General features: G+C 42.0%; 1 protein-coding gene across 1 annotated transcript; it reads right to left on the reverse strand.

Annotated features, from left to right (window-relative positions):
• Nucleotides 1-864: 864 nt before the first annotated feature.
• On the reverse strand, nucleotides 865-11,791 carry LOC130578062 (melanotransferrin-like). The gene is made up of 17 exons (XM_057373878.1): nucleotides 10,171-11,791; nucleotides 8,495-8,658; nucleotides 8,065-8,164; nucleotides 7,473-7,649; nucleotides 7,130-7,292; nucleotides 6,968-7,032; nucleotides 6,175-6,332; nucleotides 5,514-5,700; nucleotides 5,196-5,344; nucleotides 4,898-4,988; nucleotides 4,524-4,592; nucleotides 4,086-4,268; nucleotides 3,653-3,809; nucleotides 2,867-2,949; nucleotides 1,880-2,064; nucleotides 1,340-1,526; nucleotides 865-1,048 (listed from the first exon to the last, which is right to left on the reverse strand). The coding sequence occupies exons 1-17, from the start codon at nucleotides 10,223-10,225 to the stop codon at nucleotides 999-1,001; spliced, it is 2,223 nt and encodes a 740-aa protein (XP_057229861.1). The 5' UTR covers nucleotides 10,226-11,791; the 3' UTR covers nucleotides 865-998.
• Nucleotides 11,792-12,318: the final 527 nt, after the last annotated feature.

Raw genomic sequence — 12,318 nt, forward strand, 5'->3', positions numbered from 1 at the left:
CTACTCTTGGCAAAGCTAAGCTGCCAGATGCATTYCTTCACCGTGTTCTCAGAACTCCCTTCTCCCAGGTGCAGTGTCACACGGGCCCCGCAGATGGCATGGAAGCTCCAGGAAAGAAAGGCAGGAACACCTGAAAGGCCTAAGCAAGGATCCTGCTCTTCCCCTGCTCCTTCAGGGCTACAGCTCACTGGCTGCAACAATATGCAAGGACTTGGTTCTGTCACCACACGGGGACAATACATGATACAGATGATGAACAGATGATTTCTGTCAAAAGGCTTCATATCATGGTCAGGCAGTTTCTGCTTGTAAAACTTAGGCTGTTTAGACATATAATATTTTGACATTTCATAGAATCCTAAATCCAAAGTGTCAGAGTACAATAAAGTAATGGTTGGAACTCGTGACGAGGAATATCCATTGCTTTCTTCACCTTAAGGCTGCAAGCATCCAGCTCTGCTGGCTATTAAATGCCTTAATGCATTTATTTGAACAAGAAAAATGTTTTGATCTACTACTAAAAACTCTTGGTTAAAAAGAAATGCATATATGCATTCAGCAGGGAGTCTCTGGCTACAACCAAAATCACAGATATAGGAAGAAAATGCTGCAACTACCAAAATTTGGGGGTTTTTCCATGGAAACTGGAAGACAAACAGGGCAAAATGCTACCAGTTAACCTGTGCTACTCATGACAGTCTATGTTTTAGTCCATGGTACTGGCCCTGGTCTTTCCACAAGAATGCTGATCCTAGTTCTGTGCTGTTGGTTGTGCTCTTTCCCAAGCTGCCATCCTCCAAAAAAGAAAGGGGTGTCATAGGAGTAKTATTACATCATTATAAACATAAAATCTGCTTAAAAAAAAAAAGACAAGAAGGTATTCACCATACATTTCTAGAGATTACTGTTTCCTYGCTGATTGCTTTAGATAGGTCAGACTTGCACATTTTCCTTGTTTTCAGCAACGCTGGTGCCCTGCAAAGCCTCTGTATTCGCTGTCAGTTGGATGAGGATGCACAGATATCCTGTTTGCAGAAGTCCAAGATGCCTATAAATCAGTAAGAAAGTATACACTTAATGATGCTACAAGCTTTAAAAGTAGTAAGTTCTTCAGTTACTTTTCATTAAACAGCAGAGTAGAGGTCAAATTCCCCTTCTGAATTGCAGTTAACAATTTAGTCTCACAGAAGCCTTAACACTGGACTCCTTAGAAATTTGTTACTAACAGGATTAGGTAGAATATACTTCTCCAGGCAGTCTAAACTAAAGGGCCATAGCTGTGCACAGAGGGCTGCCTGCAGCATTTCTCTATAATTCCAAATTAGCTGCTTGACTTTACCTGCAGGTGTGCAATTAAACACTGATTCTGCCAGCTGAASGAAAGACACTCCAAGGATTTCCTGATAGCTCAGGTGACTTGCATGAACAAGGTATTGAGTGGCGTCTTTGAAAAGCAGATCACTTTCACCRTACTTCCACGACTGAAAGAGCTGGAATTCAGAATCCAATTTGCTTCCCAGAGATTCCTAAACAGAAAAGAAATAAGTTTCACAGCTTGGGGTCATTAATTGCACTTTCATCTAGCACTGTTCTTATTAGATCTAGCACTGTTCTTATTAGTACAAAGAGATGAATTTTTGCAGTGTCTTATTTCTCAACAAAAGTATGGCCTCTGTGGAATGAGAACTGGTGCCAAAATACCCCTCTGAGAAAATAATCATTTGGATTTTCTAGTCTCCTATGTACAATTTTAATTCTTAGTATTGGGTCTGAAGACACTTGATGTATGTAGTATAGAAAGCTTTTTATCCTGAATGGATTTTCAGTAGTTGTATATGACAAATGGTAACATGCCAGGCTTTTCTGTTACCTGTCATACCTGGGATTTCAGTAGAAAGTCAGAGATTTTAGTGACAGTGACTGGTCGAGTCATGACTGTGCTGGGGGGAATGGGGCCAAGGTTACAGCCTGCCCATTCGGTGACTGCGGTGCGCGTTCCATCGGGACACAACAGTTCAAAGTCAAGAGGGGTATAACCTTTTGCCCAACCAGAGCTGTCCAGATCTGAAAAGAAAATGAGGAGAAATYCTTTTGAACAATTAAAGTGGAAGAGAGGTGAATCTCATATAAAATGTTAAAACTTGAGAGGAAGAAGTTTAGTCAGTGTATTCAAAACAAACACAGAGTACTATGTGATCATTTCTTAGGAATGCMTAAGGACCAGGGTAGTGATTTCACTGAGGTCAGTGAACTTAAGCTGCACCTATCAACTAGAACTAGAATAATATAAARGCATATGAACAACATATCATGTCTCATCTGCATCTGTAACTAMATCCCTTTCTGAAAACAAAGCAATCCAGCCTGTGTGCCCTTTGCTCCCCCAAACGAACTGCTCATTGCTGCTTGAATTCCTGTGGGTTTCCAGGCCCTTACACCTTCATCTGAGTTTAGAGAGATACTTCTCTTAAAAAAGTCTCTTCTGTTACTGAAATTGCCTAAAATAGAATATCAGTGTGCTTTATTGGGGGTTCCTTTTCTCCTTGATGCTATGAAAAGCATATTTTGGTTTGCCTTTTAAAGCTTTAAGCTTTCCAAAAGTTTAGTGTACTTTCCAAGGATGATTACCCCAACACACATCTTTGCACTCAGTGATTCCTCTTTCCTCTCTTACAGTATCTGAATGTTGAGCTTTACTGGAACACCTACATGCAGAAAGCTTCTTGCAATTTTCCATTTACAATCACAGCTTCATGGACCTAGCTKAAACCTGTAAAGGCTGATCCTCACGAGTGATGGTCACTTTGAGGGAAGTAACTGACATTAATGAACATTTTCAAAAGAAAAGAGAATATATACATCTCACCCTCTATGTTCTGGAGCAGGTTAGAGTGTTCCATGAAAGCTACATCTCCAAAGCTTCTTCCACTGGGATTGCCAACAAGGCACCTAGTGCAAGRAAAAAACAAGAAGTGATCAAAGACAGCAGTACAAGATGGCTGACATTTGGACAGTCATCTGAAGCTAATCCAGGAGTAGCTGGAAGTGTCCCTCCCATCTGTAATYACTTGGCTGTTACATGGAACATGTTAGTGATGTCACTACAGAGTTTGCTAAAACAACCCTTTTGATCCCTTACGGCGGCTCCCAAGACACAGCTGTGGCATAATGTGCACCTTCACCCATGCCTAGGCAGGAAAGAGAATGGAATTCAACTAAATGCATTATATGTATTTCATAAGAGTGCTTTCACTTTTAATAGTCTTCTCTGTCTTCAACTATTTTTGTATCTCCACTCTATCTAGTCATCTCCTGAATATTGCACTGCTTCTTACATCACCACTGCTCTCTCTGATCTTTTAACTATTTTTAATCCCTTCCCTTTAAYGAGTCAGCAACAATGCTCTAAGCCTTACATATTTGGAAGCATTGCCTTGCTCTGGAAATGGTTTCATGACCATTTTAAATCATCAGTCAGCTAAACATCCCATGGCARCTGCAACCAAAACAAAACACACACTAGCAAAAGTTTATACAGCCAGATTCTTAACAAATAGGGGAAAAAAACACCCTTCCAAAAAAAAAAAATCAACAAAATAATAAGCCAATTCTGGTTGTTGCTCTGCATTTCTGACTGTCACAAAAAGCTCACCTGAGTGCTCCCATATTGCCATAGTAACGTTCGTTGTGACTTGCAGCACATCTGCTGGACACTCGAGCTCCTTCCACCTCACCGTCTCCAATGCACACCTTGCACAGGTTTCCATCTGCTCCTGGCATGCAGCCCTTCCAAAAGTAATTCTGATAAGCTGAGTAAAGAAAACTGAGGTGAGATTAAGGCAAGGTGTTCCAAAGCCTCTTCACATATGGGAAAAGAYAGGAATGGAATTTCATCCCAAGAGCTAGCAAGCAGAGGGCTWAATAGTGTGACACATAGTCAGATACAAGGAAAAGCTGCTTCAACACCCTCTGAGRCCACAGTAATCAATTGCTGGTCAGATCCTCATAGTCCCACCTCAATTTTATTCCCAAATTGAGAGCTTCAGATTTTCGTGGTCTAGTTAACAACCCAGAGAAGCCCTTACCAGAGTCAATATCACAGTTCTCAGTATCATTCTTCTGAGTTCCCACTATGTGTCTGGACAGAAGCAACCATCCTCCAGGACTGTACAGGTGACTGTGGCATGATCGCCTTCCCCTAAGGTTATGGATGTGAATCTGCTTGGCACTTTTCTTAGCTAGGGCAACAGCATAAACAGGTGGCAGTGCTGTAAAACAATAACAAYCAGTTATACCAAAGCAATTAAGTATTCCAGACAGATACAGCCCTATCACTTCCCTCCCTCAATTTATCACAGTATCTTCAGTTGCAGTACAGAACCTGCATTCTTCGCTTGGCCACAAATCTCTTGTCCTTGCTCAGAAAATTTTATTCTGAACCAACATTCAAATACATTCCTACATAAACCCTAGAGCAGTSTCAGGAAAATCTAGACCTTATGCCCTCTCAAAGTTTCTGTTACCTTTGTGCTTAAGGTGAATTAGTTTCCCTGTTTTGTCCACGGTCTCAGCTGCTAGGGCACACTCTCCCCCTGGAAGGAAAGATAAACATTAAGGAACATAAAACTGCTGGCATTCCTTTTACATGGCAGCACTACTTCAAAACCCTTGTGATCCTCTTCAGCCATGTCAGAATCTTTGTCCCTTTAACAGAAGGGATGTAATAAACAGACCAAATTCTAGAGCCGGTTAGTRGGAGAGCTGTGAAGAGTATTTGGACACTTATACTGACTCCCGCTTCCATCACACAACATCACAAACCATGTAAATTTAACTATATTCTTAATGGTACTTTTTCATTTCCCTCTCTTMTTGTTAAGGTCACATGGGAACTCACCATAGCATTCTGCAGCTACTGGGACCAGTCCACACCTCCCTGCAATGTAGACGTGTGTTGCATCCAGGGTGACCGCATCAGCCTCACTACTCTGCCAGCAGCATTAGAGAGAATAACAAAACCAGGATTGGCATGAATTGTGTATCCAAGCAGCTGGACCTCCACTTGCTGGAAATTCTCCTGCATAAATTGCCTCTCATTCCCATTTATTCCTCAGGCTGGTTTTCCTCTCTTTAGCTCAGACAAGGACATACACACGCTGTGCAGCCTTATACCCTGACCAGAGGGACTCTCCTACCTTGATCATTTCGATGCATTTGGTCATGGAAGTTGCTTGGACACAGACTAAGGGGTCGGATTGGATGCTCAGTGCCCACTCCTCACATTTGCRAAGCTCAGCATCGCTGATGCAGCACCAGCGCACAATGCTGTTGTCCAAAGAGCTCCCTGAAATGGAAGGAAGGAGCACAATGAGATCATGTTACCAGTGCACCAATCTGTTATTTATTAAGGGGCTGTTTAGGTCCATGCTTTTGTGCTTGGCAGGGAAGAATAACATGGAAGGAGAACTTTTTCTTCCCTTTCCTTAATTACAGTCTTCTGGAAGGGTTCTCACCTTCATGGCCTAGYCCCTTAAGGAGAGCTACATAATCCAGACCAAGGACATAGGCAATCTCCAGCTGCTCCTCGAGAAGCTCTAGGTGCTGAGTGGCATCTCGGAACAGCAGRTTCTTTCCCCCAAAGGGTGCTGAAYTGAACAGTTCAAATCTGGCTCTTTCCTTTCCTTTTCGCCCAAAGAGGCGCTAGGACAAGAGTAACACTTTTAATTGCAACAAATCTGCTCATTCTTCCAGCAACAGGCAGCCTCAGCCTTCCCTCCTTTCATATCAGTGGTCAAGATATCAGATACTATTTGTAAGTTGAGAAAAAGTGATGAAGAAATGTAAGCCCTGCCTGAATCTCCAAGTCCCTCTCAGCTACGTAAAAACTGATTCAAGTTCCAGGGCAGGATGAACATCACTAGCCGTTTTCCATTTTGTGTGTTATGGCATCTTCCCTTTTTTTTTATTCCTAGCCTCCTACAGAAAAACACTTTAGAAAGAAGTTAAACCTTGCACAAACAATGCAAGTTCTTTCCCCGGAGCAAACAATTTCTAGCACTTTATTCACACTAACTAAAAATTTCTCAAGAAAAAGGCAAACTGAGTGATAATTGCCACACAAAGATGGAAGAAAACCTTGTGTCTGGATATGTACAGTTTATAGTATTCACTCACTTGGATCATGCTAAGAAATTTGTTGGTGATCTTCTGGAAGTTGTTGCGGGTGATGATGCCACGGCCAGGCCCCTTGCCCAGGTTACAGGTGCTGTATTCGGTCAGCTCAGCTGTGGACCCATCAGGACACAAGAGTTCATATTCCTGTTGTTCTGACTCTGAAACAAGAAGACACTTGTCAATCCGTGAAGTGAGCCACAACTTAGCAGCAGGCAAAGACATGGAATATAAGGGGATGCTGCTAAAGGTTATTCAGGCAGCACAGTGTACCAGGCACACTTGGAAAAGTCTCTGGTAAGTACTTCTCTTAACAAAGAGAGGGACCTCTGCGAGAACTGCCCCAAAATATTCCTTAAGCTGTATCCCTGTAAATATGTTTATTTAAAAACACCTACCTGCAAGTACTACTGCGAACCACCTTTGGTACGAGCTCAACTGAATATAAAAATATGATACAGGTGTATAGGAAATTCACAGTTATGCAGCTCAGTGCACTGAATTTTAGAAAGGATCTTGTAACTCAGGCAAAGCAAACACTGACAGCTGTGTCAGAGATTTTAATGAAATCACCTGTCTGCTCCCATTCTAAGAATCTCCTGTGAGCAACCATYGCTCACTTACACCTTCTAGTTCTGTAGCTTCCTGACTTGTGTGGAGAACCAAGAAATACACCTGAACTGCTTGCAGGGATTGAATTTTCCCTGGAAACAACAAAAATATTGCATATCCCCCAACTCTTATGCAGGAAGGAGCACAGACAGGAAATGAAAGAAATCTGAGTTTTCAAGATTACCTGTGGCACTCATAATTCTTAGATGATCTAAAAAGGCAACATCTGCCACTCCATCCTTCAAGCACCTGCAGGAAAACAAATGCCACCTATTAACATCACCTGTCTTTCCTCCCTTGCAAGTTCTTTTCCCCCAAAGGTCAATTACAGTGTCCCAGAGCTCACCTGAAGGCTCCCTCAGAGTCATAGAAGGGTTCATTACTGCTTGTCTCACAGAAGTGGTTCCTGTCTCTGACATAGGATTTTTGTCCTTGGCAGAGAGAACACAATCGGGGAGCAGCAACACCAACTCCAGGGATGCAGCTTGCATTGAAATACTCACTGATTGCTACAGGTGTAGGGAGAAAAAAATACAAAAGAAAGGAAAGAAAAAAGTCAAATGGGAAAAAAAAAATAAAAGGGAAAGGGTCCAAATATATCATGGCTGGAATTAGTTCATCCTTCATCTGTTGGCATTTCAGTTACTTTTGCTGTGGCCAGAGGTAGTCCTATGGCTCCTATCACCCACCTTGGCTCAGAGGTTGTGCCTCATCCCAGGAAAGATAATTTCTTGCAAGAAGAAAGCCAAGTGGAATATTCCAGCCTGAGGTCCACCTGGCTCCATTGTGGCAGCTACGCACACCTCGTAGACTCTGGATATTCAGAGTTCCTCGTTTAGCAATGGCCACAGCAAACACACAATTTCCTGCAATAGCACCAAATGTGTAACAGAACAAGAAAAAAATAAATCTCAATTCTACAGCTTCCATCTGTGAAGAGGAGTTGAACTACTTTTGTGAACATGGCTAAAGAGGAAATTACCTTAGGCATATTAAATGGAGGTACTTGTGCCAGGAACTTAACCATATACTGGCTACATGGCACCTTGTCAAACAAACAATGCAAGTTTGTATCACAATGTCAGTACCACAGGCAGACAAGCTACCAGGYACAAAGCACCTCTGGTATTTTATTCATCATCAGTAAGTATTTTAGAAATAATTGTTAGCCACCTCCATATTCCTATAAAGCTAATAAAAATATATTAACTTTTCTTTTCAAGAAATCCAATTCCTTAGTCAAATCAGAAATACAGTTTATTTTTAGCTTTACCAGCCTACCTTGATCATAGATCTCCTTTGCCACCACTGCCAAACCATACAGCTTTACAGCAGAGTAAACATCTCCAGCATCCAAGGAGGCAGCATCTGCTTTATTTGCCTTTAAAACAACAGCAAAACCCTCAAAGCAAGTGTGTTCACAAGGACATAAACAAGACCACAGTTTCTGCCTGAACAAATTTTAATTTAGTAGTTTGCTTTGTCCATTTATTTCCAAGCAGCTTTCTTATTTCTGGGAGACTGCAAGGACATTAGCCAAGRCAAAATAGTACATGGGATTTAATTCTTGTCTCTCAAGTGACCGTGTATTTTATAAGCAGTTCTAATTTTTCAGCATAATTTTATTCTCCCATAGATATCTGCTTACCAATTATTATTCCAGAAGGGGATTTGGACACAAAGTCTATTTTCAAAATCTCTGTGAACTCACCCTGATTTTATCAATGCARTCATATGTATTGTGGGCTCTGATGCAAGAAATCCTAGTAAAGGAGCTGGCAGTAGTGAGGGGCAGCACAGCCGWAAGCGCTTTGGAGAGCTCAGCGCACTTCCTCTGTTCCAGGTCAGAAAGGGTGCACCATCGGAATTTTTTCCCTGTAGGATCAAACAAGAAGTCAAGATTTGTAGGATTTCATGAAAAAAAAACCTTCAGTTTAACACCTTATGGAAGAGAGAAGTTATTCTATCATATTTAAYCTCACAGTAGCTTGATTGTGCTTACTCTCACCCACATACCCAGACACTTAGAGGCACTCTAAGGATGTGTCCACATCCAAACAAGGTCACTTTTGCCCAAAATGAGGACATTTGCTGTTGAATCTTCACTATGTCTCTTTGCTTCCACTTGATTGGAAGCAACCAAATAGTTTTAGGCAGAATTTTCACGAATCAATGATCATTTGGGCAAGATTTTTTGCTTTGGAATCTTGCTTGCTTCAACCTTAGTGAATTTTAGGCAAGGCTGCCACCCCAAATGACGAGGAACCAAAGATAAGGATGCGTTTACAGCTATGGTCTGATTTCCTGTTGGGATAGCAAGAGAAGAAATGGCATTTAAAATGTAGGGTAACCATCTTCCTGTTACCAGAGTGCAGTTTTACTCCTAACAAGTCAACTGGGATGYGATTTTATCAGAGCACAGACCTTCTAATCTTGATGTAAACATGCATTCCCCAGGGTTTATCAGTTTTACTGCTTCCTTGGTTATCAGTACAGGCCATTCTTTTAACCTCTGCTCTGCTGTTTCCTCTGCTGCTTTCACACACCAAGAAGATGCCATTAAGAGTGGAGGTGAAGGCGAACCTTCCTTTTTCAGAAGGACTTGAAGGTTTGGTTGGTTTAAACAAACTATAAAGTTACATCTTAAAGGAACCCAGACATGTCAACAAAATTTCCTCTTTTGCTCTAGGCTGCAATTATTCCATCCTGTATTATTTCTCTGAAATGCATTCTACTCTGAAATATATCATCATATGCATCTCCTAGAAGATATTAAACATTTAAGGGGAAATGAGTGATTGTTGTACACAAAAATAGCATGCAGTTGTGTAACTTGAGAGAATCTTAAGCCATGTAATGAAAACCAAGACTGAATGCACAGAAAGCGCCACAGTATCTCTGAAAGTCTAATTTCCAAATGTTGAAGCATTTGACTCTCTGAAGAACTACTAATACTACACAGAAATATTGCCTGGAATAGTAGTGTTTACATGATTGGARTTTTTATTTCCTTGAGCATAGCAACAGACATTAGTCCTCCACTTGTTTTGACGTTAATTCAGCACAATTCTAAGACAAATCCATTGAGGTTTTAGAGGGGAGCAGCTTGAGATCCAYAGATTCATTTTGCCCCATTAATGAGTACGCAGATCCCAACTACTCAAAGGAAACAAACCCTTACTGAATTATTAGGGAAGTTGTGTATCAAGCTGCTTCAAAACTAACAGGGTCACCATCTGCCAATGATCAAACAGAAAAAATACAGGCACAGCTCCTACTGCAACTTCTTTCTTTGCACAGAGGAAAACAAAACCGAAGCATATATTAATTGGAAAGTCACCCACCCAGAGGCAACCTTTCTCTTCTCCCTCTCTGCATCAGCCTTACCTGAAGCCAGCAAAGAGAAGATGATTAGGACAATTAGAATCACTGTCTTCATCATTACAGCAGTTTAGCAAGGATCTTCTCTCTATGCTCTGCCTTTTCATGCCAGGAATTCCACAGTGATGACCAAAGCTTCTGGAAGTTAATAAGGGGGGTTTAGACATCAACAAGGATAAACCAAGATTTAAGAAAACAAACAGTCAGAGGATGGTATATCCTGGTATGCACGGGAAAAAGGGACAGTGTCCCTTTCCTACCTGCAGATAGAAAACATTCATGCATTTTCTGCATTGTTTTGATCAGGAAGGAAGAATAAATGCAAGCCTCTGCTTTAAAAAGAAATAGTGTTYCTGCCATTTCAAAAAGCACCTAAAAACCTTTGAGAGATGGGCAAGACTTACATCTAAAACATACAAAAAACCATACCAAAAGCTAAATGAATTGTCCAAACTACTGACTATATCTCTCTATAGAATACTGAACGGTCCTTCTTACCTTATTTTTCTTCACCTGATAATGGTTCACCTATGGAGTAATTTTAAACAAAAAATCTTTGATTTGGCTCACCTGCACGACTCAGTACCCTTAGGTTTCACCCCTCAGTGAGCACAGTCTATATAATCTTACTGGATGTTAAAAAAGCCCTACAAATTTAAGAACAAGACACATGACAAAAGTAATTTTAAAGTTACATGTCCACATATTTACTTTTAGTTCCAAGGAGAAAGATTAGATGAAGAAAGAACATCTGTTTAGTCTGTAACAATTATTTGACACTATAAACAAATGCGTTAAATTTAACTACACGTGAAATTCTGAATCACTTCTGAGTCAATTCTGGGGAGACTTGTTTGTCAGGCCCACCATCGGGGTGCACTTACATATCAAAGCTAATGGCTCTTGCAAGGCTTGTACCAAATCACCTAATACCATCAAATCCCACCTTCTTTGAGGTTTTACTTCCTGCCAATCCTACCATTATGTACAGGATATGTAAATCCCAACAATTCAGTYCGCTAATAATATTACTGTTACATGAGGGCTGTATCTGGATTTCCCCTCAAATTTTACATATTTAACAATGGAAGGCTTTCCTATACMTGTCTAAGATACTTATACAGATATTATGCTACTRCCTRTGGTGATGTGAGAAAAGCAGAATGRCATGAAGGTGTTGTAAACTTCATTTAGGCCTTGGCAGGAAAAATAAACAAACATAAATCAGGAATTTAAATTAATTCATTTGCCTGAGGACCATGTCTTAAAGCATTGCGGATGTGGAAACAAGGTGGCAGGACTCTGGAATTCTTTTCCTACTGATTCACCCTGTGAAACTACCCCTCTGCCATGCCACCTTTAGAGAAAGATAATTAGCTACTTCCCAGTAACACAGSATTTTTTCATCTAGGGACGCATCAAAGAGAGTGGAAAACCAAATAATCTCTATAAAATTCATGCTGGGCAGCAGGCRTCCAGGCAACATCCAGGCAAGGGTCACCAGAGGAGGAACAGATGTAACTCCACTACCCTGCCAGACATCTCACTTGGAGTAACAGCATTGTGTCCGCCCCATGTCGTGTGTCTTCCCCCTAAAACCCCTGCCCTGGTAGTCCTGGTGCTCTCACACCTGGGGCAAATAAGATGTCTGTAAGAGCAGTGTTTGGAGGCATGCTGAACTCACCTGGCTCATCCTGAACTCCCCATGAGCCGCCCCCTCCTCAAAGTGTACCTCCCTATGGGCACAGCCCAGAACCCCTTTGTGGAGAGGGTTCATCCCCACATCACGYCCCCTCAGGGACCATCACCCTGTCTCCACACTACATCCCCAGGGAAATGACCCCACATCACGTTCCCTCTGAGCCGGCCCTGTCTCCACTCCACACCGCCTCAGCGACGGCCCCTTTTCCCCCCGAGCACAGAGAACAGCCTCCCCACAGAACAAACCCCCGCTCTGAATAACAGCCTCACACCCGTRTCCCCATTCCGGGTTTCCCCTCTGTAATGACCCCTTCCCTAGGCCCTGTATTCCGTCACGAATTCCAGGGAACACCCCCTCTCACATTCACCACCCCCGGGCGTGCCCGATCCCCTCACGGGAGGCGGCCCCGCCCCCTGGATTTGGCCCCGCCCCCCGCGCTGTTCCCGCCCCCG

The sequence above is a fragment of the Malurus melanocephalus genome, unplaced genomic scaffold (genome assembly GCF_030028575.1).
Source record: "Malurus melanocephalus ecotype Western Australia unplaced genomic scaffold, MMel_1.1 scaffold_208, whole genome shotgun sequence".
NCBI lineage: Eukaryota > Metazoa > Chordata > Aves > Passeriformes > Maluridae > Malurus > Malurus melanocephalus.